This window comes from Anarrhichthys ocellatus, unplaced genomic scaffold, assembly GCF_004355925.1.
Source record: "Anarrhichthys ocellatus isolate YVR2014 unplaced genomic scaffold, GSC_Weel_1.0 scaffold18, whole genome shotgun sequence".
Lineage (NCBI taxonomy): Eukaryota > Metazoa > Chordata > Actinopteri > Perciformes > Anarhichadidae > Anarrhichthys > Anarrhichthys ocellatus.
The window spans coordinates 3,302,218-3,328,921 of NW_022280048.1; the positions used below are offsets into that span (position 1 = coordinate 3,302,218).

The 26,704-nt window shown below is 40.9% G+C and overlaps 1 protein-coding gene across 1 annotated transcript in view; it reads left to right on the forward strand.

The window, feature by feature from the left end:
* The window catches only part of pcdh1a (protocadherin 1a), an 84,396-nt gene that overhangs the window by 4,389 nt on the left and 53,303 nt on the right, over positions 1-26,704 (forward strand). Inside the window, exons 2-3 of the mRNA XM_031856876.1 lie at positions 3,993-4,807; positions 5,743-7,929. Of these exons, the coding sequence (XP_031712736.1) occupies positions 4,013-4,807; positions 5,743-7,929 (2,982 nt within the window). The 5' untranslated portion in view covers positions 3,993-4,012. The remainder of the gene's footprint in view (positions 1-3,992; positions 4,808-5,742; positions 7,930-26,704) is intronic.

A 26,704-nucleotide genomic window follows, 5' to 3' on the forward strand; every position in this document is an offset into this window, starting at 1 on the left:
AAAAAAAAAAAAAAAAAAAAAAAAAAAAAAAAAAAAAAAAAAAAAAATATATATATATATATATATAAATGGTCGTAAATATATTTTATTTACCCTTAGCTTGGACAGTCATGCAGTCGTATGTCAATCGCAACACTTCTACATTTCAGTGAAACTTGAAGAAGTGACAACAGACTCCCAAGTAACAGTGGGTGGGGGTGAGAATCTCTCTTAGAGCCACTCTTATCTATACAGGTCACTGGCAGGTGAAGGGGTTCGCTTGGGTGAGTTTTTCCTGCAGCTTGTGAGTCTGTGGGGTGATGGCCATGCTGAGAAGGAGTCATGAAACACAGACTCTCCAGTCCAGTCTTGTACTTAGACCTTGCACCCCCCAATGGTCTTAATAAACTGGGTTTTGGCCAGGAAGTGTTCTTGACGCGTGACAGGCTGTACTCTGTGGTGTTCCTAGGGGTCTGAAACTCCATTGCTGAGCAGTTTTGCCTCAACTTCATGCTTTGTGGCAAAGCTAAACATCTTCATCGTGATGTAACAAATGGAAGACCCATCAGGCAGTTTGAAACCCTCTTTGAAGGTCCACCTTCACACTGTGGTACAGGCTGCTTTCAGTTTTTCTCTATGTTGGAACCATCTGGACCATTGCATGATCACAGCGTGAGGCGATGTGCTGAATGCTGCTTCACTGGAAGAGTTAAAGTTCTCTCCGCAGTAAGACAGTGGACGCCTTGATTGTATTTGGAAAGATATTCCTTCAGAATATTTGTTGCTCCTCCATAGGTGTCTGCCGCAATGTGTTTGCTGGTTTGTCTTATTTGTGCAGGATGCATTTTGCAGCACATGGCGCTTAAGGGACTAACAGTATGGGCTCATAAGGCTGTACATAGCCCTAATAGCTCTGAGTTAAGGATGTACAGTGTGCACTTTACTCGTACAACTTAAAGTACTGCAGGGGTCACCTAAACATTAGCAAGCTCTAAGTTGTCCTGTGGCATCGCTACCACAAAGTAGCTGAAATGTTCTAGTTATAATGGGTAGAGTTTCTGCAGTCATCCTCTCAGTTAAACACCACTGTGCTGCCACAGCTCTCGGGTGTTGACGGGGTGAGTTTCAATAGACAAAAAGGATTTCACTTTCTCAGCCTCGCACTTCCTGAAGATTTCTGTGTTTCGATGCCTGATCCAGTTCTAGCATCTGCACCCACACTGGCATTCTGTTTGCAAAAATTCAGTCCTTACAGAAGCCGTGGTTAGAGTGGTCGACCAGAACTGTAATGTGACGGACACATTTGAACACCCTGGAAGAACTAACTTCTTGTACTTCCCTTTGATTTTATGCTGAGTTATGTATCGCGATCTGCCTGAATCAGCTTGTAGTCTTGTGGGTCTACCACACCATCTGGGGTGGCAGATGATAACCAAGTTTTTTCAGAGGAAAAGCGCTGAGATGCAGGAAATGTCACGGCTAGTTGTGTTCAGCAGTTCTAATCCATCCGTTTTGCCGCTAAGGTAGTGCACTATGGTGAGACGTGCCCAGTAGTGAACTAAATATGAGCGCTCGTTCCCCTTCGCCAACACCTCAGTGTTTTGATCTCAGGGAAAAAAAGAGAGAAAAAAAGAAAACGATTGCTGTCAAGCTTTTGATGAAATATTTGTGAGATAGCTGAGAAATGTGAGATAGAAGCCCGAAGGCGTGGTGTCAATAATATTCAACCGATAAGAGACTCTCACTGAGTGATGGCAGAATGCATGTTTCACAAACAACATGAATTTTAACATCAATGTAAACAAAGGAAAAAGAGCACCAATTCGCCGTGGCTGCCAGGCACGGGGCCATCTGGAAGACAGGCATGAGGCCAACTGGAAGACATTAAGTCATGAGTGTCATCAACCATAACAATCATGTCACTATCAAAGCACGCCTGTTCATTCTAGAAGTGGCTGTAATGGCAGGGGGGGGGGGGGGGGTGACAGTTACAGCCAAACAAAACATTATGACATTAATTGTGGTTTTCATTTTGAAATGGCCATTTTGTAAAAATAAATTCGACAGTGACTTTTTTTTTTTTTTAGGAGACAGAGAAAAGATGATGCAAGTGTCAAGAAAGCTAAAGCATATATCATGTGACGGTAGCATTGTAGACCTGTTGATATACAGACATTTTGTAAAAGTATGATCACGTTTTTCGTCGTTATCAAGCATACCTTTTTACAAGCTTTTGTGTTTAAGCAGGGTTTGCAACATGAACAATATACAATTTGATTTAGAATGACCTTAACTTTATAATTATTCCGCAAAGTATGATGTTTTCAATTGAACTGTCAGCTGTAGGTATAAGAAATGCGTTTTGGAATGTACCCGCTGATTATCTTTTTACTCCTGCTTGCCCATTTTTCCCTGTACACATGGACACACAAAATGCACACTCACCGTTCACGCCACATTGACTCGAGGCTCCCCCTGCAAATGTAAAAAAGGGACACATCGATAACTGAGCAATTAGTGCATCAATAACCCGCACTTCCAATTTTAATATATTCAAAAGGAATTGGTTTTCTCATTGGATTTCTGTATATTTGTGTTCTGCTGTCTCGCTTAATACACATTTTCCTTGCTCCTCTCCGGAACATTGTTTCCTGTGAGGAGATGCAAAATGTAGTGATTTGAGCTCAGTATCGCACAATTTGACCATGTTCATCTTTCTCACAAGCACACAAACTAAGGCTGCGCTGATCTCACTTATTTTCCCCTGAGGGTCCCTCAGGGTACCAGCCGAGATTAGATCCAGTACCTGTACTGTTTTTTATTTCTATTAAAGTTTCTTCTATCTTTAAGGTAACACAATGCTTCAACTACACATCGCTTTTTGACAAAAAAATGGGGATGTTGTAGACACTCAGAGATGCGCAATACAAAATTATAAAAAATATTGCCAGCAATAGGTTTTTCAGAGCACTGGACCTTGATACTTAACCTCAATGTCTGTTCTCATTTCAATTACCAATAGAACTCTACACACACACGCACACACAGGAAATAATTGTAGTCTAAAATCATTGTAGTATGAAAAAAAGACTTCTTTAGCTAGAGGGAATACAGATCAAAGCAGACACTGAAGTAATGGGTCGTAATTACGGAGTTGAAAGGTTCAAAATCAAACATAATGATTACGGTGTTTGAGCTAGCCAGTAGCAATGGAACATAGATGGAAATTTCTGCATTGTCCATTGTTTCAAGCTGCTTTGTGATAATAATGGCTAAGTTGCATAATCTGCATGATGATCTCATTACCTCCGCAACCTTTAGCGTGGAAGCGCTTGTTGTTTGAGGCCTCTCCAGCAATGAAAACGATCAGTCTGACTTTGGACACTATATCTTGGCAGGTTTCGTAAGGATTCATGTTGGAGGATGTGTTTTATGGGGGTTCCTTTTGAGCTGCTTTGCTTTTCCACTCAATGTCTAGTAGTGTAATACCAAAATAATGAGTCTCATGGGCAATCTGATTTTGTATTACACTTTTACTTGATTACGCAGCTGAAACGATGCAATCCACTCCGGCCTTTTAAATTTGTTTTGTGTCCAAGCTCACAAGATACAATTTCATGTTCCTACAATAATTTCTACATAAAATGTGTAAAGCTGAGACACGCATTGAAGATATTGAAGCCCTGGGACTGAAAAGAATCCAAGCCGGAAAAATAGTTATGATTGCATTTAAAAAAAAAAAAAAAAAGCCTCTTTTCCCTGTGTTGTTATTGTTGTCTAATTATTATATTGTGGTTCTAGACCTGCTGCTTTTGTTACTACTTATTAACAATGAGATCCATGTATCTCTCCAGTCTGACTTGTTGATATGAGTTCTGTTTTCTTTTTAATAAAAGTTCAGCAATTGTTGCCAATGGAGCTCGGTACAGCTGTCAGGCGTTTTATAGCTAAATCTTTACACATGATTTGAAAAGGAAACAAAATTTTGACACAAATACTCTGTTATTTTGCAGGCAGATCTTCTGATGACCTCATGGAACTGAATTTACAAGTAGTGCTGTTCTGGGTCCTGGTGCTGCACTGTGGCTCTGCTGAAGGCAGTATCCTGTACCGGGTCCAGGAGGAGCAGCCCCCCAACACTCTTATTGGTAGCCTGGCAGCAGACCAGGGCCTGCCAGACTCTGGTCATCTCTACAAGCTGGAGGTGGGTGCCCCTTACCTTCGCGTCGATGGAAAGACTGGAGACATTTTCACCACGGAGATTCCCATAGACAGAGAGACCCTGAGGGACTGTCGATCCCTTGCTAAGGGTAAGCCCTGCTACCTGGAATTCGAAGTATCGGTGACAGATCTGATACAGAACCAGAGCCCCCGACTCATTGAAGGACGCATTGAGGTACAGGACATCAATGACAACACTCCACAATTTCCCTCTTCTGTGCTCACCATCTCTGTCCCTGAAAATACGATCATGGGGGCGCTATTCTCCATACCGTTAGCTACAGACAGAGACTCCGAAAGGAATGGAGTGGCGGATTATGCTCTGACTGCAGGGCCAGATGCAGCAACCCTATTTGGTTTACAGGTGGCTGAAGACAGGGGGGGTAAGCTCCCACAGCTCATTGTCCTGGGCAACCTAGATCGTGAGTTCAAGGATTCCTATGACCTCACCATCAAGGCAGTGGATGGAGGAAACCCACAGCGCTACAGCAGCGCTCTGCTGAGAGTGGTAGTCACCGATGCCAATGACAACACTCCAAAGTTTGAAAGGTCCACGTATGATGCGGAAGTGTTGGAAAACAGTCCAGTGGGGCACTCTGTATTGCAGGTAAGATTGTGATGCAAATATACTGACTCATAAGAACTCATTTGAATTTAAATTGCAGTCTGAAGTAAATAGGTAAATTGCAACCAAAATTGTTTGTCCTGCTTGATGTACAATTTAGAGTTTTATATTCAGCAACAAAGAAACAGACTCAAAAAATGCTCAGCCAATTTATCAAGTGCTTTTGAAAAATGAGTCTGTGCGTTATGTTTGTGCAGTGCTTATTCCTCAGATTCCTCAGATTTCTTAATGTGAAAATCTAAATCAAAGAGAGATATTTTTATTCTGCCATTGTGATTTAAGATTTTAAAGCCGTCTAACTCTGAATGTTCAAAATTCAACCTCCAATGCAGAACTCATGGGAACCAAGGCCACACTTGTATTTGTAACTTGTTTTCACTCCTATTACTCCAATAGGCCTTTTTCAAAAATAGTAGAAGTATTAGATCATTATTATATTATGCTTGTACAGGTTATTAAGCTGCTTATTTCTTTTGTTGTGTTATTATACTTGCAGAAATAGAATCAGAGATGCACAATGTCGTAGTGTAGGAGTAAAATACTCTGTGTAGGATTTTCTCTGCATCCCACTGTGAAACTGTACGGTCATGAAAGAAATAGCAGCCCTAATATTTTGCCACATGTTTTCATGTAAACCTTTTCTCTCGCGCTTTTTCCGGAATAAAAGAAATGGGGCAAAGAGAAATAAAAAGGCGAGTGACACAACCATCAAAAGCAGACGGAATGGGCAATGATTAAAAAAACCTAAATAAAGCTGTTCACCCGCTGTGCTTTGAAGTCATCAGACATCCATTGATTCATTTATTAATTCATTCATTGACCAATAGAGAAAATCCTACACTGGCTTCCTTTTAATTCTAACCCCAATTTGTTGTGCATAAATCAAGCCTCTAACCACAGAATTCCTTTCATTGTAGGTCAAAGCAAATGATTCTGACATGGGCCCTAATGGAGAAATTGAGTACACCCTTCACCAAGTAGTAGACCCAGTGCCGAAACTCTTACGTATCGACCGGTCTACTGGCATTATCTATGTCAAAGGATCCCTGGACAGGGAGGAAATCAGCAGCTTGTCCTTCTATGTGGTGGCGAGGGATAAGGGTCCTCAACCTAAAAGCTCCAAGACATTTGTAACTATAGAGGTGACTGACCAAAATGACAACGCTCCAGCTGTGGAGATTCGTGGAATTGGGCTTGTGACACACAGTGAAGGAGTGGCTAACATTTCAGAGGACATGCCAGTTGGAACAGCTGTTGCTTTGGTGCAAGTGTCTGACAAGGATGAGGGAGAGAATGCTGTGGTCACGTGTGTGGTGGCAGGAGATGTGCCCTTCCAGCTCCGCCCTGCCAGCGACTCATCCAGTGACAACAAGAGGAAGTATTTCCTGCAGACCACCACTCCCCTCGACTACGAAAGGATTAGGGATTACAGAGTAGAGATTGTGGCTGTGGATTCTGGAAATCCGGCACTCTCTAGCACAAATTCTCTTAAGGTGCAGGTGACTGATGTGAATGACAACTCTCCAATATTCTCGCCAACCTTGTTTGAGGTAGATTTTGCCGAAGAAAACCAACCAGGGGAGAGGGTTTTGGATGTTTTAGCTTCAGATGCTGACAGTGGCACTAATGCAGAACTCCTCTATAATATTGTGGCAGACTCATCCATCAAAGGTCTGTTTGAGATTGACCCAAATACGGGCGAAGTAAGAGCCCGAAGCCCGCTTGACCGTGAGCACAAAGAACGCTATGAGTTCCGGGTCACCGCAGCAGATAAAGGGTCACCTGTTCACAAAGGATCAGCGGCTGTTGTAATAAATGTTCTTGACCGCAATGACAACGACCCCAAGTTCATGCTTAGTGGCTACAGCTTTTCAGTTTTGGAAAACATGCCTCCCCTCAGTCCAGTTGGCATGGTGACAGTCCTGGATGTGGACAAAGGCGAGAACGCTCATGTTCACCTCTCTGTGGAGCCTGATGGAGGGAAGTTTGTTGTTCAAAATGGAACAGGCACCATTCTTTCAAGCATCTCATTTGACCGGGAGAAAGAAAGCAGCTATACTTTCCGTCTGAAAGCAGTGGATGGAGGACAGCCACCTCGATCTTCATATGTGGGCATTACCATCAATGTGCTGGATGAAAACGACAACGACCCCGTAGTCACCAAGCCCTCCAATTCTTCTTTCAGGCGCTTGTCACCTCTAGCTTCCCCAGATAGCCATGTTGAGATAGTGGAAGCCGAAGACCTGGACAGTGGGCCTAATGCAGAGCTGGTCTTCAGCATTGCTGGTGGAAACCCTTACCAGTTATTTCGCATTTCCCCCTCCAGTGGGGAGATCACTCTTGCAAAAGAGATGACGCGGAAACATGGCGGACTACATCGTCTCGTGGTGCGAGTGAGTGACAGGGGGAAGCCTGCACGTCATGCAACCGCCCTGGTCCACATCTATGTCAATGAAACCATTTCAAATGTCAGCTTAGTGGAGGCCCTAGTAGGACACAGTCTTTACACTCCACTGGACAGGGACATTGCTGGTGATCCTGACAATGGTTTTGCTGCGCAGCGTAGTAACATTTTGTTTGGAAGCCTTGCTGGTGTGGCAGGTGTTGTCATGTTGATTTTGGTGGTGGTATTTGTTAGACACCGCATCCAGAGAGAAACTAAGAGTGGGTATCAGGCTGGCAAGAAGGAAACAAAGGACTTATATGCACCCAAACAGGTGCCAAAGAATGCCAAAGGCAAACGAGGAAGGAAAGGAAAACCCCAGAAGTCTCCAAAACCACTCGGAGAAGATGAGGAAGTCAGCCTTCAAAAGAGTCTAAAGTTCAACCTTGATGGAGTCAATGATAGCCCCAGGATACACTTGCCCTTAACATATTCACCCGGAAGCCCAGATATAGGCAGGCACTACCGCTCCAACTCCCCCTTACCCTCCATCCAGCTGCAGGCCCAATCCCCTTCAGCCTCACAGAAGCATCAAGCTGTCCAGGACCTTCCTGCTGCCAACACCTTTGTGGGAACGGGAGGAGATGACAACTCTACCGGCTCAGACCAGTATTCAGATTACAGCTACAAGACCAGCCAACTGAAGTACAGCAACAAACAGGTAAATACCTATCCTACAAAATTAACTTCTGTCTTGATGGTCTGTTAGAGGAGGGATGGTTGGTGTGTCCCATTGTTTTAGGGTAAGATGGACAGTTCAATGTAAGAACTCATGTATATATTATTTTTATAGTGTGCAGTTTTAAAACATCTGAGAGAATGAACACCTCTCTTCGGACTAGGTTGTAAGCTACAATAATGCGCCATGATCGACTTTAAAGACAATAACATGACATCAATTTTGACGTTATCACTGAGCCAGCAGTTTGAATTAAAAAAACACTTATTTTTCACAATTTTATTTTCTGCAGCTCTGCAGAATTGTACATAATAAGTGCGGTGGCAGATTAAGGAGAGACAAAATGTATACTCCCACTTGAAAAACATATAAGGTGTTTAAAATGTATTGACATGGTATTCATGGTATTCTTGTTGCCATTAAGACATTTCTTTGGTGAAATTGACAATATTAATATACTACTTTGGGCGTAATTATAATTCAGTTATCCAGTTATAGATAGTTATAGCGCTATTCAATTTGGTATACAAAGAAAGTTGCTGCAAAAATCACCTCCAAGTTGGTGTTGAAACGTTGCACTACTAGAGAACTTAGATGGCCCTTTGTATTTAGTTTCCTGGGGTTAGCAGTGGAGTTAAGCTGGGATGGTCCATTTCTCAGTGACTTACTTCTGCTCTTCTGCCTGACCTCTAGTGCTCTGATCTCTCCGGGTCACTTGCTCTTATCTCCCTGCTCCTTATGCTCTTATCTCCTCTTATCTGTACAACATTTGGCAAGGCTCCAATCGCCATGGAAACAGAAATTTTAATAGACTCACAGGGGATTACGAGAGGAAAATTGTGGAGTCTAGGGATAGAAAGCTATTGTGTCTCTAGGTTTCTGTGTCATCTGCAAGTGTGTGAATGTGCGTCTTGGACTAGACAAGTGTAGACCTGTATTTGTGTGTGTTCACTGGGATAAGGCAGATGATCATTATCCTTGAATAATAATGCTCTAATCCCACCAGTTTATTACAAAAGCTATAGACGGATTGATGAAATGCATCTCCCTTTTTCTGAACCGTCATTCTACTTGAGGAAAAGATCATGAATCAAAGGATGTAGAAACGGTATCACATAACTCCAAAGAGCACCCAAATCGAAAGAGATCGCCCACTACATTCCTTCTCAAACAAATGCAGTGCGTCTACGATCAGCAACCTAACATGACTGATAGTTCTCTCCACCTCTAGGTGATACACAGATATATTTGTGAATCACACAAAAATGACTAGCTTTAAGACTGCAATATTCATGTCTCTACAGTGGTATTCAAAAACAACCATCCTTTCTAAATTGAAAACATTCAACAGTGACGAATGCAACTTGTTTTTATCCAAGGCGAGTTGACATTGGCTTTCAAGACACTTCCATACGTTAGATCAAAGTGGCACACGTATACAACAGTTTCACATTCTCCTAGGCACTGCAGATAAAGTTGGACACGAAAATTTGCACTTAAACACTTAAAAATAGAAGTGAAAAATATGCCGCTGAGTTCTGAACATGTGTAGGTGACACATTTTCTGTGGAGATATCTTCAGAGCCAGTATCACAGTTGGCTGGTTGGTAGTTTCAGCAGATGCTTGCTGACAGTTTCGGTGATCACAAGCCTTTATGGGTGGAGTCAGTTGAGAGAACAGTCACCACCGTCCCCTTGATGGACAACATAAGGGACCAAAATGACTGCAAGCCACGGGGTGCATCTGGGTATTTGTATGTAGTGCCAATCTCCGTGTTTGTGTGTACTTTTACTGCTCAGGGAAAGAGTGTTAATTGTAACTGTGGTACAGATGTAAGCTCGAAGCACCTCACAGTGTTTGTGGTTTCTCAATATGATAACATAAATGCGTATGAGACATGATTCTAGTGATTGACAGGCTGCGTTAAAAACATCGACAGATGTTGAAGCTCATGTGACATACCTCAGCAGATGTTGTCCCATGTATGGCATCCCCTCTCACATCAGGGAGAACAGATTGACCAAAATATATAATTAAAGTAACTGCCAAGTTATGTGACAGATGTAGAGTGGTGCCCTTGCTTTAATTAACTGTGCTATTTTTGACAATGGCTTTTCATTGGGGTATGTGGTCAGAGGTCTGGGTTTGTACTAAACGTCTTAATGTTATGTCTCAACGTTTAAGCCTGTGTGTTGACAGAATATGAGCACACTGAATATATGGAGTATTATTTGTCAAACTTTTTGATCGGTGAACAGCCGGTGAGTTTCATCTTTCAGAGTTTTTGCCGGTCACATGAACACGTGTGTGCCGCTGCCGCATGATGGCACAGGCAGTAACTTCATAGCTACACACACAAAGGTACAAGACATAAAGTTCACAAAATAAGCAGTGGAGGAACGATCTTAAAAAAGTTTGGAACAACTAAATTAATCAGACACTTATATTGTAATTCATTCCCATCATGCAGAGTAATTGCAGTGACCGGATTGTTTGCCAACAGCATGGAGCTGAACAGATAACGTTAAAGAGGTTATAATAACTTGCATTATGGTGCGTTCAAGCTCTACTCCATATTGGGCAAAGGTATATTACAATGCTATGATGATGTGTTTGAATGTAATCTTGTAAAATGTGTTTTTTGGCGAGAAACTTGAATAAATACAATTATGTGAAATATGTTTTTCGGGAGGTGTTTGAAAATCTAACTTTGTCGGCACCCTTGCTGTCATTTATAGCTCTTAGAATACAAATCTGAGTCTTTAAAAATTGGAATCGGTAGGTCAGACTTTAAAAAAAATAGGAATCAGCCAAGACAATAGCAATCAGTGCATCGCTGATTGGGTTGGACATGAAGGGCCCTATTTAAACGATTTATAGCGCATGGTCTAAAGGGCATTAGGTTGTGTCCAACTCCACTTTTGCTACGTAATCATTATCTGGATGCAAAGTAAGGCGCAGAAGGCAAATAGGGTTGTATAAAAGCCAGATGCGCCTTGTTCATTTCTTTTTATATGGTGGATTTGGCAAATTGAAGAAGCTAGTGCTTTTCTGCAGCGAAAATGTCGCTTTTGAAAGGCTGAACTGCAACAAATGTGGATTGCAGCATAGTATTTCATTACATAAAAACATTTTGGGAATTTTGGAAAGGATTGCATTCATCTCTGTTCTATGAATTTTGACTTTAGGACTTAACAACGATCTGGAGTTACTGGAAATGTTTGGATCACAGGCGTCAGAAACAATCCTCCTCAGCCACCATTGGAATCTAATTCTACAAATAGTATAATACAAATACAATTTGTGTAGCCTAATCTTTATCTGCAACTGTGCAGAAATACTGACTTTTAAACTGAATGAATAGACACGCAAACAACTAAAAAAGCTGCACAGCATTCAAATGTTGATTTAGAATTGCAACGTTATGGATGAAGCTTCAAAGCTTCCAACTATTCGATACAGCCCTATAATTGTCTTATATTGATTAGTTTCATATTATGTCAAATGATAAGGTGGGCACTTTGTTTACTATTTGTCGCTGTCCATTGACTGGGGGTGCTGAATCCGGAGGCTGCATTACACACAGGCTTGCATCCAGGCACTGCCGGAGTAGAGGTGGGTAATGCGTGGAGACTTCAGCCTCAAAACACTGCCGTCTACTGAAGGGCCCACAGTATAATGAAATAGCCTGCTTCTACACTCGCACACACAGAGGGTTGAGGAGAGGAGACGACAGAGGCTGTTGGTGCACTGTCCACACGGGGCGGAAAACAGCGCAAGTGGACTCATCATGACACATTTTGTTCGAATAAAACATGTTATGGGGAAGCCTCTGATTGTGGTACGGAGGATTTTGTTTTTTCCTGAACATGAATAAAAACATTTCCACCATCAATTGGTGCATACAAATTCACCAGAATGCAGGAGATTAAATGTTTGACACTCAAAATCCTTACCATTTATGCACTCTTGAAATAGTTATACCATGCGCCCTTTTCACTTGACCAGGCTTTTGTTGGTCAATGACTCGAGTGGTTTCTGCTGCCTTAAGATAGCAATGAGACAAAAATGTGCCACAAATGACCTCACTTCATTTTAAGACCAACAAGCCCAAGGGCCCTCAGAAGGGCGCAATTGCTACTTTGGTGCTGGAAGTGAAAATGACAACTGAAACTAGCACTGACAGTAGCGCTGAGCTGTTCGGCGCTTTGTGCCGAGTGTACTATAGGACCCAAAGTTATTCGATGAGATTAGGTACGAGGGAATACATGCACACGGTCCACATAGAGGACAAATATGTTTTCAAATGTATGCAAGTGGTAGATTTGGTTCGTATTGGTAGGTTAGAGATGTATATAGATATTATTCCACTCCAAATACAAGTATGTAGACTAGTAGTAGAGACGAGTATTAGACATATTGTACATGTATATATATATAGTATATATCATTTGTTTAAATGTACTTTATGTAGCCTTGTTTGCTGCATATTCCTTACTCTAGACACAATGTAATGCACATATTCATCAATTTGTCAATGATAATATAATTACTTCATTCATCAGGTTTCAAAACAGGATTTTTTAAATACTGTTTACTCAAGAATGGGTTGTTGACGGTGCCAAAACCCAAACAGATGTTTGAAATGTCCTAATTTAATCACAGCATTATGAAGTATGTGCCAGCTATATGTGTGCATTCTTTGTTTTGTTTTATACACTAGCAGCTAGAACTGCTATCAGTTCAGAAACATTTTGATCTTCTCCCAAGACTCTGTAGAGATTTATTTCAGCTTTTAATTGCTTTAGATTAACCCACTTTGGCACAGAATTCCTGAAATGCCGGGGGTTTCCGGAGTAGTCATATATTACAACAGACATACTGCCTCTAAAAATAGTTGGGGGGAAAATAATACCCATTGCCTCACAGAAAATTCAAAACAAATCCTTTTTCTAAAATGCTTGTTCCAGAAAATAAACAAACCAGTAAATGCCAGGAACAGACGCGGACATCCGAAACCTGTAACCACAACTGTAACCGATGGTTTTCATGTACTGCATGTGTCTAGATCCAGTGAAATTCACAACCACGGACAGTGCTCTTTTGCTTCCAAGTGTTCCAAAGCCTCTGTGCAGTTGGAGTACCGTTGCATCATGCGCAGAGCGAAAGATGGAAGGCCCGTGTGAGGCTGATATAGACAGGCTCCTGTCGCCAGTGGTTCTTTGTCAACACTCTTTAGAATTGTACCAAACACCAGTCAAATTCTTGAAATACTGAATTTAAAAAGTGTTGATTTTACTCTATGTCTGATATGAAAAAACATTGTTCTTTGGCAAGGGGAAATACCTCAACAAGTGCATATGCACCAACAAACAAACACAAAATGTTTCTATACTAGATTTAAACAAACAGGATGAGCTCTCTGCATGAATGCTGTAGTTTCCCGGTACTGAACTTTCATACAGCTTGCAGTTGTTTGGGTAATATTATAATTAAAGTGGAGACATTGGGAATTTTCCTCAGGGTCTTGGCAAGTTACAACTCTCTGAGGTGTATGTCACTATTTAGTTATTGAGCCTGGAATGTATGTATGCATAATGCAGAGCATGGCATGTGCAGTGTCGACAAATCAAGAAGACATTGCAAATAATACACGTTCCTGAGTTATGATCAAAATCTACCACTTTATTATATTAACATAATATATTAATATGACAAATATATTTGAACACAAATGTACACCCTCGATTACTCATTCAAAGTTGCTGTTATGAAAGATGAAGTGTCACACTGCAGCTGCTGATGCTACACAGCTGTATCTAGAAGTGACTTGGCCAGCTTTACATTTCTAAAACAAGAAAGATGGGGGTTTGTGTGCCTTTACATAAACTATCTTTGTAGTTTTCGGTCCCCCGCCCCCTTTCATCCCTGGTTTGGATGTGTGATATTGCATGCTGGTTGCTGGAGAAACCAGTGACTCACATTAGCCATTAGAGCTGATAATTAGCCCTTTTGGGTCCAAGAGCTGGCACCTTTTTTCACACATCGCTTTTGAGCAAAACACATTTGATCACACACAAGAACATTTTCATATTCTTATCTTAAAGGTGCAATATATATAAAAGTCTACATGAACAGAGAACTAAGTTACCCTCCCTGTATGTGTTGCAATCAGAGCATCTCTTTGCAGACATAGCAGACAAACACTGTTAGCTCTGTCAGCACTTGAGCCGTAGTTTCTATATATAGTATATACTATAAGAGCTGTTAACGTCGTTAGCTGCGAGCTTCATTAGCATTAGTAAAATAAACGGCCCAATAATACCATATAAGGTTACGTGTTTTGCCCCATATGTCCAATATTGAAATCCTGCTTTCGAAGATCCATAAAGGAAAGTCTAAAATTTGCAACAGCTTCAGCGGCGGTATTAAGGGACCCGCTAAAGGAATGCGGTAAAAGTAACGAGTGCTGTTAATGCCGTGTCACCTCTGGGTCGCAGCGTGATTGAAATAACAAAGGAAACTGGTTTAATATGAAAAACGTCTCGCCACAGCAAGGCTGCAACAGGATGGGGTCAAACATTTTATGATGCTCGCATAGATATTGTATTATGTTATACAATGGCAATAATAGCCAGTTTAAATTAGTGTTGATAATGTTAGGTTGTATGAATAAATGTAGAATCATATTAGCCTGTCATTTTAATGTGGTGTTATTCTTAAAGAGTTTTTAAAAATTGCTTCAAAGTAATTAAATATACAATCCATTAGATAAAAACTTATAACAGCAGATTAATTATCTCATGACTATTACGACAGGTCTGGACCACTCGTACATTGTGTTCGAACCTAAGAAAAATAAATTAAAAAACACGAGTAAATTGATGACGGCAACAAGTTCTCCTAAATCATCACTTGTACAAGCCACTTAAGAAATAATCTGTTAGTGCTAGTGGTTCTTGCATTGCACTGTAAGTGGTATGAAACACAGAGTTCTGTTGCAATCACGACTGCCTGAAAAGCTGTAAATTCATCCTTTATATACATTCACACTATTATAATGCTTTGTTTATGAAAAATGGATGAGTGTTGTCCCCCTGTGGGCCCCTCGTTCGTCTCCATTTCTGTCTGCAGTCACTTAAAGCCAAGTGGATTCTGAGAGCAGGAAAGTGGGAAGAGTGAGTCACTGTGAGTCTTAATTAACCTGCTTCTTTGTTAAGCAGGGCCCACGCTTTGTGAACTTTAGGCATCCCTTTGAGCTTGGATTAGCCCAATTTACCCCAAAAACTGCTGTTTGAACTCAGCAGAGGTGTATTACAGACGAGGCCGGAGGCAAAATATGCAATTGTTCTTCAACACTCTTGACACATTATTGTCTCTTACCTGCACTCAAGACCAGTGAAACCTAGAAGCCATCAAAACATATGTCATCTGCATTTTGGTGAATAGTTGGGAAAGCAAGTACAACAGCTGACTTATTTTCCTGATGTTTTCCTATCTCGGTTTCCAATCTGCCTCCCAGTATTTTTCAAACAGGCACGACACAGAGATATATACAGACACACACACACACACAGACACGGCTCTTTGTGCACCACATATTTGCCCGGGCTGATTACCGAGAAAGGGAAGGCTGGAGGGAAAGCGGGGGTAAAAAGCATTTTAGATGCTGGAATAATTTACCCAGCCAGTACTGCATGTTTTGCTTACTGTCTCTTAGTGTAAAAGCGTGATTCAATACATTGTGTTGTACACTGCATTGTATTGAAAGTACTGGATGTCGTTTAGTCACCATTACTGCTTCCATTTCACATCTTAACAACACTATTTCCAAATGTTTGCCCAAACTGTAGTATGTTTGTTGGGGTGCCAAACCTACTTGAATAAAGAAGTGACTGTAGTTTATAAACTAGTAAACCTAGAATTGATTTAGCATTTTTAATAATTATAAGTACTGCTAGTAGAGTCATATAATAGTGTGTTTTTTATTAATATATATACATACAAAGACAAACTATTAAATCAGCTAATAACGCTACACTCCGTGGTTGTTGCTGTCATTATGGGATATAATTATCTATTTCTTAAGTTTTTAAACACACATGCAATTTAAATCATTTGGAAATATGCAATCTAAAAATGTTATTACATTTTATAATGAAGTAAGTATATATGCTAGGAGTACCATCATCTCTTTTAAAACACCAACCAAAAAGATTGTTGGAAAAAGAATGATTGTTTCTGGCTTTGATAAGGGGAAGTTTCTGACATGGAAACAAACACCGAGAGGCTGTTTTTAAGAGCAGAAGCCAGTAATGAATGTATGGTACTTTGATCCATACTTGATGGAGCCAAGGCGTGCCGGATCAAACATAGTCAGAACGATGACAGAAGTAGATTCTCAGGAGGAAGCTTTCATAGGTTAGAGTACTTTTTAATTGGGAATCTGGCACTATTGGAGAAAGTACATAACTCAAGGCTACAAAATAAGACGTGGACGTGTTTATCAGGATGCTTCATGCAGCTCCCCCTCACACCCAGCTATGGTAAATACTGCCCGGGCCATAGTTTGCCCGGATCATAGTGTCGCCATTCAGGCAACTGACACATCGAATGCAGACACCGATGTACAGCAGAGTGGTCAAAGGGCAGTTTAAGTAGAATTGGCAGATAGGCACCATACCAACAACTGCAAGTCAGACATTCACGTAACAAGAGAAACGGCTGGACAGAGAGCTAACGTATCTTGGAAGTTAGCAGCCCTCCACAAATACAGGGACTAATTGATGGTAAGGAGCAGCTCGTTAGACAGATGATAGGGTCAGGTTATCTTCAGTGCAGGGGAACTGTGTGCAAGGGAGGACTGACAGGAAAAAAGGAAAAAATCTTGAATTCACTGAGACAAGAATGAGACAGTCTGAGGCTTTTGTCTGAATGTGAACCTGAAAGGAAAAAAGAGAAGGCTGATGCAGTGGGTACCAGGACTCTTGGTACATGTAATGGCATGCGTGTGTATGTGCTGAGCTGAGATCGCTGTCAGCATTCAAAGTAAGATATACAGTAAGCAATACAAGTGTTTGCGAATGGGAGAAGTGGACAGCGAGGAAAATGTATATGTATTGAGTTTCAGGTGAAGGACTACCGGTCGTATAATAGTGGAGTTAAGTTCAAAGTAGAACATTTTGTACATTTGTCTTAACAAGACCTTGGTGCTTAGGTTGTCAGTACAACAATAAGCAGAGTGTCATCCACAAGTTGTCTGAGGGACAAACTGAAAATACCAACAGCCCTGCATTATACTGTTGAATCACATTAAGCTACATAAGAAAATGAAGCCAAAGACTCCCGAGACTTTTCATTATTTTCTGCTGAAGCGTCGGCTTTAACTACTGTGTGCTTCTAATTTCATTTTGTTTAGGATGGCTGAACAGGAACACTAAACTGGCAACTTCCCCTTGAGACAATAATTAAGTGAAAGCATAATAAAATATTCTTTATACACCCACAAATGATGTGGGCAACTCTCCACATAGAAATATTCACACAAACTTGTACACTAAATAAATAAATAAATTAATTAATTCCAAGGGTCGTATACAAAAACATGAACTTATTATAAACAACAACTCGTCTGTCCTCCTGTTGATGTTGTCCATCAAGGCAAGTAACTGCTACTATACTTTCGGCATTATAGGCAGAATGCAACCATTCCATATTAGCAGTGAGTATTCACCAGAAAACAATGGTCACGTATAAGCAAGGCTTTTAAAATGGTGAATCTGTCCTTTAGGCAGCCACCTTTAGTGTCTCTGAACTTTAAAAGGAAATCTTCTGTAAGCACGCAGCACCGTTTAGTTCACATACCAGATTAAACTCCTTTTGTGAATAAATAGCATGTCATTTATAGTAACTTCTGGAGGTCGCTGGATATTGAGATGGAAGAAGGACATCAGTTGACATGCAGCGAGTTGGATCGATAACTGTTTGAATGTTGTGGTAATCTGTCAGTATTAGCCAATCCAATTTTTAAGAGAAATCAATAGTAAGAGAAAGAGTGTCTTTGCAGAATCTTTGTGGCAGCGGTCTGTAGCGTAGGCTCTGGGTTAGCAGCCCAGATGTTTCTGAAACATCATTGAATCTCCTAGTTGGTAAGCTACACTCATTTACTTACAGCAATCTACAACAAATTGTATTTAGCATGTCAAATACATTTCTGTTATTCATCTTTCACAGGGTCTTTCCCAGGTCTGCTTTGTTGGAACTGCTGCCATCGCTCAGCAGCCAAGCTCGTGCAACAGCATTACAGGCATCCCTTTTTTGGACATTTAGCACATTGACAGAAAATAGCCAGCCAACAAAACAATGCCAACAAACAGCACTACAAACAATTCTCATCCAAAACTTTAGATGTATTCACACCACTACCTCTGGAAAAGAAACTGTCCTCTAAAATGAATGAAGAAAGAAAAGGCTGTATTCGGATTGTGCAAGCCTGGGAAAGACTACTGTATGTGTACAATCTCAAATGATACACACAAGTCAACACTACAACAGACATGAAAGGGCCGATGTCTAAGCCAATGACCAAATTAAATTGAATACATTCACAACAAGCTGATCTGCCATGAATATTACTTTAATTCTACAGCTCTAGTAATTTTTTTTGCATATATCTAGCGGGCTAGAGCCTAAAATCCTTAAACTCCACCCCTTCATATCTTCTTTGGTGTGTCTGCTCATTGCTATTAAAAACCGCGCTAGGCAGGTGGAGATTGAGGCCAAAAATATTCACATAACATCCCCAGACATCCTTTGAAGTATCTTGCCTGGGTAGAGAGGGTGTGCGTTACCTTGAGTTACAGTAGATGGAGACGGATGTCAGCTGTGCGATCTGGATCTGCACAATATAAACGATGGCACAGCTCAATAATCAAGGCTTATGCGGAAACGCTGGGTGCATAGGCTTCCTGCTGTACTCAGCACATTCACAATTTCTTGCCAAGCCTCCATGTACCCTTTTTTGCTGCCGCCTTGTTTCGTGTTCACTTAAATACCGGAGATATCAGGATATAGATCCTAATTATTCAGAGGCCAATCGGCTGTCCCAACAGAGTTTCTTTAAGTTCTGGTGGCGTAACAAGTCAAATCCCTTTCGATGCGTGTGATTCTCATTAGCATGCAGATTGCTGGTTTTACACCAGCAGACGAGTTGGAGTGCCAGACTTATTGGTGGGTTCCAGGTAGTTGAGGAGAGAAGATTAAAAATTGACTTCACTCAAAGTCCGAATCCATGGATCCTGACGTGAAGTTGGACACACTTGGGTTTACATATTCACCAGGCAGGAGGATGCTTATTATAGCGCTTAAAAGTCTAAATTGGGTTTCTAATTCCAAAAAAACCTGAAATTGCCAATGACCGAGATGTTGAAATGACCAATTGGAGAGCCTGTATATATGCTGCATATAGTCACTTATTATTTATTTATTGTTTAGTGTAGTTGTTTAAATATACAGCACCTCACTCCATGTTACTAACAGTCACTTTAATCTATTTAACTCTCTGTAAGGCACGAAGGCCTTTCAGGAGTGTTCGTGTATGGGGATGTGTGACAGGATCACCAGACATCAAGTAACATCAGTAGCAGAGTAGGAGACTAGTACTTGTAGTAGCTGTAACAAAATGCAGTAAGTCTACTTTGTATCGTCAGCTGCTTTGTTTTATTTCTCTTGTCTTGTCTTTTATTTTATTGTAAGAAATTTCAAATCGATTTGAACTGAATTAAGTAATATAACATGAATAGAAAACCAATTGTGTGGTCAAAAAAAAGTTGGAGATGAGATATTATCGTCAAACAGTTGCACTTGCAGACAAAGCAGATTCTTCTTAGAGATTCCCCACCAAGCTATAGGTAACAGAGGACGTATTGATTCAGAATGCTCCCAATAAAAAAAAAGCCTCTAACTGGAGGGTTGATCAACACGGTGAGGGCAAGAGAGACAGCAGAGAGGCAAATGACTTCAATTAACAGGCTTGCCCTAATGAGAGAACCATCCTTTGAACTCGGACATTAGGATTGATTCCATTGCACCTCACTCGAGATCGAATGATTCGATTTGGCCCTCTGAGATTGGCCGCCCCAGCCACAGTGTGGCGGGACTGACGGGAGTAGATAACGGGCCAAGACAACGCACAGGAGGGAGTAGTTTACCTCTCCGTCTGTAAAGCATAATTAAAGCGTAGCGTCTGTTGCTCTCTGGTGAGTCTTCTCGCTCAGCTCATTGCAAAAAAGCTGAACTCTCCACACATTGTGATTTCCCTGTTATTTTTTTAGAAAACACAACACGACTTGTGCCAGCGAAGTGTGATACCACTGGACTTATGTTGACGATTTTTGAGTAAACAGTGTAAAACTTGTTACTTCCAGTTCGCCTGTTGTGAACAGATTTCCTTCGCATGGTACATCAGAAGTGTTGCGGTAATGGTAGGTGGATTAACACTTCAACAGCAGGATATAGAGTATCCCCAAACAAGCGTTAAGTGTTTGTAATTTGCAAGTAACTAAAGTTATAAGTAACTGTAACTCAAAGATTCAGTGTAGATCTGTGATCAGCCGTTGTTGGGCGAGAAGCTAGAATTCTTACAGTTTTTAGCGGTGGCTAACATCAACATTAAATATGAAAGTTTAATTAATAATTAAATTCCACAACCTGTAGCTACAACCTGAAAATGTGACGAGCAGCAGAAGATATCAAATATTGATTGATATTGACTGATATTATTCTGACTTTTACACCAGGTTTTTCACAAATTACTTGATCCAAATAATGAAAGTCCTGATTCAGAACTTGGTTTGTTAACTAGCCTGCACATATTGAATAAATCAGCGACATTATTTCTTGAGAGAACAGTCACCACTCTACAAAAACACACAGTTCACTCAGCAGTTACAGACTGATGTGTTGTTGTTTTTTTCTCTCTCACCAACAAATCTTGAGCTGACTACAGTCAGCGGTTGGAGAGAGCTCATTAACCAACAAACCAAAGCAAACGGTCAGCGGCGGCTGTAAATGAGAAACCTCCCGACGTCACCTGCGCGTTTTTCATCATTGGTCTCTCCTCATAAAAAAAATAACAAGGGGAGATAAAAGGACTCGTTAGTGTCGGAGCTTAACGCATCCGTGTATTGTGCCAGCCGGAGAACGGCTCCGAAATGCAACCCTAAACCACTGTAATTGTCCCATTTTGTGTTTTGTGGCCAATGACACTATTCGCTGAAAGAATATGTTTTTGGCCCCAACACCCCCCCAGCCACGATTTTCAGTTAATGGCACTCTTCATGAATGCTGTTTCATCATGTCAGCTTTAATGCAGTGATTATGCATTAAACATGTTTTTAATAATGCAACAATGTATTGATTTAAGGGGCAAAGGACCCGTAACGCAAGTCTTCCTGATGAATGGCGACTGTGATTGAACTTTCCGTGCAGCTGGCCCCTGACTGCCAGCTCTCTTGATGTCATCAAAATGCCCGGCAATGCTGACTTGCTCTTTGATGTAGAGGGAAAATAATTAAAGTGACGCTAGTGATCACTATACATATTAAAAAGTGATGGTCTCTCCCTATTGATCAAATCTGATGAAATGTCTGATGAAAAGCCAGCGGTTCAAACTCATCTGCTCTCGTATTTTTCCTCAGGCGCATATGCTTTCTGCGAGTGGCACATGGTCAGATTCCGTCTTTTATGTAAAAATATATATATATAAAATGAGTAACTCAGTTAGGTAAAGCTGTGTGGAGGCTCAGCTCCCTGATGGCATTGCCTTTAGCTGAGATATTATATCACCACACAACCCAGCCTCCTTACCTTCTGCCAGGCAGATTAGTGCTTTTATCAATAAGCAGCTTAGCACCAAAGTGTCCCTCAATAATATGCCATGCTATTTTTCTTCTCCCGCTGCTTTGACTCCCGGGCTTCTCTTTTTGTGTCTTTTGCTCTTCCACATTCTCACAACCTCACATTTCCCTGTTTTCACCCACCAAAAGTCTTTACTTTCTTTAACTCTGGGTATTAACCTCTGACTTAGAGAGACAGTGATACATTATGTATTCTTCACTTCAGGTCACATTAGGAACCTAGACAGGGCCCAGGAGGGCCAGAGTGCAGCATCCCCATCAGACATACTACCCCATTAGAAGCCTGCAGTGCACCATAAAACCCATTAAGGTCCATTAGGGTAGTGCTCTGGCCCACAGACACCTTTTAATGCCAGTCAGCCACAAAGGTGCACAGTTACAGATGGTGTAAAACTTATTTGATTTGTCATTCAGAGCCATGTGTCACGTATTGTTACACCAAAAAAAGCATCGGTGTCTGGCCTTTTTGCGACATCGTTAAACAGCTTCATACATTTAATTGCAATTGTCATATGTCAGAGTCAATCATCCTCAAGTTTAGTGACGTTTGGCGACAGCCATTTTAACTATACAGTTATCGCCCTCATTATTCAAGTAATCAAACAAGCCCGTAATGCAAATGACCACGAGAAATATGAATTGGCATCAGCGTTATTGAGCGAAAACGGATCCCAGCTGAGATTTCGCTCAGTCTTTTGTAGCTGCCTGAAACGCGCTCTTCAGCAAATGGCAGCTCTTTCGCCCTCCTTCGATTGGAACAATTGCATAGAGCTGAGAGGATTCAGCATACTGCCTCTCATGTGATCAGAGCACTGCTTATTATGTTTGATGAGCCTGACCCAAATCTTCCAGTGGCAGACACATTTTTCACAGCGAGTTTGAAATTCTAAATCCCAGATCAAGTCAAAGGTGAATCCCTGACTTGGCCATAAATTGCTATTTCTGGGGTATTTCTGTGGGGCTGTTACATCCCCCACATACCATTTGGTATTTTGGGACATTTTCATGCCGTTTAATAAGCGTCTTCAACAGCTACAAATGTACACCTCGGGTTTTAAAGCAATCCGAAGTGTCACAACCGCACACTCCCATCAAACCAAAAGTTTACCACACACAGTTTTGGAAGCATTGCTCTAATGAATGTTTTTTAATTAGCTTTGGGGAAACATTTCTTCTTGTGACAAACTGTTGTGGGATTATGAATTATTTCCTGTGTTCCATGCTTTTTTTTTATCGCAGCAAGCATGTATATGTTTTTTCTACAGCCTCATTTACAAGTGCATATATTTTTTTGTATTGCTTTGATTTAATTGTCTAACAAGAGATGATGTATAAACACATGGAAATGAGACATTCTTTTGTATTTATGTACTTAACACACATTATACAAGATGTTACAACTGATTATTGTACATGATGCACTTCTATTGCTTTAGTTTTCCATGGCATGACAGCAGCTCAGAATAAAATTATATATTTAACTTGCAGGATTATGCTATTGTATTATGTAAAGTTTGCCTCTGAAAGGTTACATGGCAAAAGAAAATCCATTCATAATCCTGTATATTTAATACGATATAAATCATATATTCTGATATTTACATGAACAGTATCATTTTAACATTACCTGAAGGGTTCCCGAGTGTTAATTCCTCCTTTCACATTACACGTATTTCTTGCATTATTTTATCACCTTCTCCTTTTCACACCTCTAATTGTCTCTCGCAGTGTAATTTTTAAGGCAAATATTTCCCTCAAATTGCATGCATATTTATATTATCATGATTCTGCAATGCTGTTTCTTATCTTTACAAAGGCATTTAACAGCATGTGTGTCTTGTGACGTGTAAAACGGACATCACAGATACGTGATGTGGTTGGCCTTCGCAATCAAAGTAAGAAGTAAGAATAATAAGGATGGCTCTGTGAAAAGAGTTGTGACAAGTTTGACTTCATATCAGAATCTAATTCAAAAAGATGAGCACTTAGTGGTGTGAAAAAGATTGTCAAATGCATTGTTAGATAGTGAACGCTAGATGAATGGGGCTAAGACAACAGTAATGTGGCCATGACCTCACTGCTCGCAGGAAGAAAATAACATTGTCAAAAGTAAATCATCTCATTAAGTTCAACATTTTAAATCTGATTCAAAAGATTGCATCAAGATCTCTAATAATTTAGTTTTACTTTATTAGTGGAAATAGTCGAGATGTAACACTTCTTATGTTGTAAGACAATTACACTTATGTAGAATTATGGACATTTTGTTTCATGCTACACTTCTGACAGCTTTTGACCCGTAACAACAGCCAGAGAAGCCTCTGTGAACATGCTACAGCTTCTCACCTTTAAAAATACATGTGTCAACTCCATGCGTTGATAGCAGAGGAAGCTCTAGGAGGTGTTACTGTAGCTAGGCACCATGATTGTTAGTAGAGAAACAGCCCACACTGTAGCTGCAAATTGTGTCTATATCTTAACAAGTGTAGAAAGTTTGTGGAGCAACTCGGAAACCCTGTGGAGCTATTGCTTGATCAAAAAAAAACGCATCTATAAAAATCTGAGGCATTTCATTGTGGGATTGTAAGCAGAATGTAGTGTATACACCATGGACAACATGATCACTCGCTGTATCGATCACACAGAGTACAATCACTGGATATTATTGATCTTCTAATGTGAAATAATTAATATGTTCTGATTGACAACGACTTTGACATTGATAAATAGCTTCAGCAGTTCTAACAGTCATTTGGTCTTTTCAAGATTGGTATAGACATAGAAACGATGTTTGGGGGGAAAATAAAAGCTGAAAAGAGATGAATGAATTGCACTATAGAAAGAAATATGAAAAAACGAAAAGTAACAAATAAGGGAAATGAGATGCAGCAGGAAACCAAAGAATGAATAGCCCAGCAGTCGTTAGCCTGATGTTGCTCGAAATAGTTCTAGTAAAAGAAAAGACTCCGAAGAAAGAAGTGTTTTGAAACTGAATTGCTCGTTAGATAAATGCATGAGCAGCAGAAGCATCTCGCATTTAGGTGCAGTAATTGCTGACTTACCTACACACCACGGACAATTCAGGTTAATTACACCTGGTGAAGGATGCGTGGAAACATTACCCACCGGGGACTGAAGAATATGAATGCCAAACCACACCGCGCTTCCTGAGCCAAAGAAAGTGTTTTTTAACCTCCAACTGAGAGGTTTTTACTGGAAAAGCACCACCACAGTCCTCATTACGGGGCTCGGGTTGGGGTACACACTCAGCCAATGAAAATTTGTCGAATTCTGTATGTGATGCATCCAGGAGTGCTATATCAGCACGGTGCCTCCGCTTCATTGCAGGAGGTACATATAGAGAAGAAAGAGGGGCCATGGTCAAACTGAGCTATAAGCAGCTGTTCTGTATTCCTTCAACGTTCAGGCGAAATCAAACATTAATCTTCTATCTAGAATGCAAGCTTTGTAAAAGACAATTGCTTGGATATGCCTTATTAATTTAGCTTCTGAAAGAAATGCTAATATCATTCAGACGTGCCTTTGGATAGATGATTTTACTCCAGGCTATAGGTTGCTACTGTTACTGGGACATACATTCGATTAAGCTCAGTGAGCATGCCCACGCAGGCAGACACAATTGTGTGTGTTACGGAGTGCACTGTAGCATGGGTTGCATCCTCATCTCCAGCGATTGGAGGGAGGGCAGGTGCTGGCAGAGGTTGGAGGATAGATGGTGATGGGTGGTTGGCTAAAGAACGGGGGAGCTATGGGAGCTGGCTGGGTTGTGGGCCAGATCTCGTCCTTGCAGTTATGAAGTTGAAACAAACTGATCTGACAGTGACAAATGAACCATCTCCTCTTCCCCAACTGCCAGTTTTGTTCCTTTTTGAACTGCTTTCTCACACTCTCGCCTCATCCCCATTCCCCCACCAGTGCCTTTTTGAGCGCCCTCAACCCCGATCTTCTTCATTTTCACCCACCAAGCTCTTTTTCAGCCTCACTGTCCGCCTGTCCTACTTTTCCACTTTACTTTCCTTCTCTGCCTCCCGCTATTTCCTTCTCCTCTTCTCTTTCGTGCTCCGGTGGCTTGAGAGTATCGGAGGTTTTGCATCTGAAGAGGTCCGGCTGCGTTCTATTATGAAGTCATTGTAGGGGATTGTTTAGTCCGTTTAATAGACTGATTCAAGCGCACAATAATGTTACTGCCCTACTTCTATTTCATATCACCGATGCGACTAACATGGCATTTAAATACCATAAATTGCCTCGCATGTATCAACATTTTATCGCTTTTGAGTGGAATTGTCATAGCCGAGTGCCATTAAGCAGGAGACAGTGAAGTAGCACGAAAGGATGGAGGCATAGCTCAGCAGTGATTATTGTTGAGGTTTAATGACTGTCTTGCTCCTGTAATAGACCTTCTGGGGTGTTGAAATGAGATGCCAAGCAGAGAAGACAATTAATTGCTTGGCTTCCTTTTGTCCCCGCCCCCCATCCTCCTGTGTATTGGAGTGAAACCTGATAAGATAAAGGCTTAGGGCCACCTTAATACCTTAAGAGACTTGTGTGACTATCGTGCTTTTGTTGTGGCTGCATTGTGTGAGTTAAGTTGCCCTGTGTTGGTATTTGAGGTCTCCTGTCAGGTGTACTTTTCATTGATAACAAGCAGAAAAAAGAAAAAGAAGAAAATGTATTGAAAAGCTAATACGTACTTTCATTTGGAGATGTACTTTACACAATCACAATTTCTAGAAATATTTGTTCACGGGGCTACAGCAGCGTTCGCTATAATAATGTAATATGAAGCTGGATGGTGTGTTTTTGCTTCTCAGTGCCC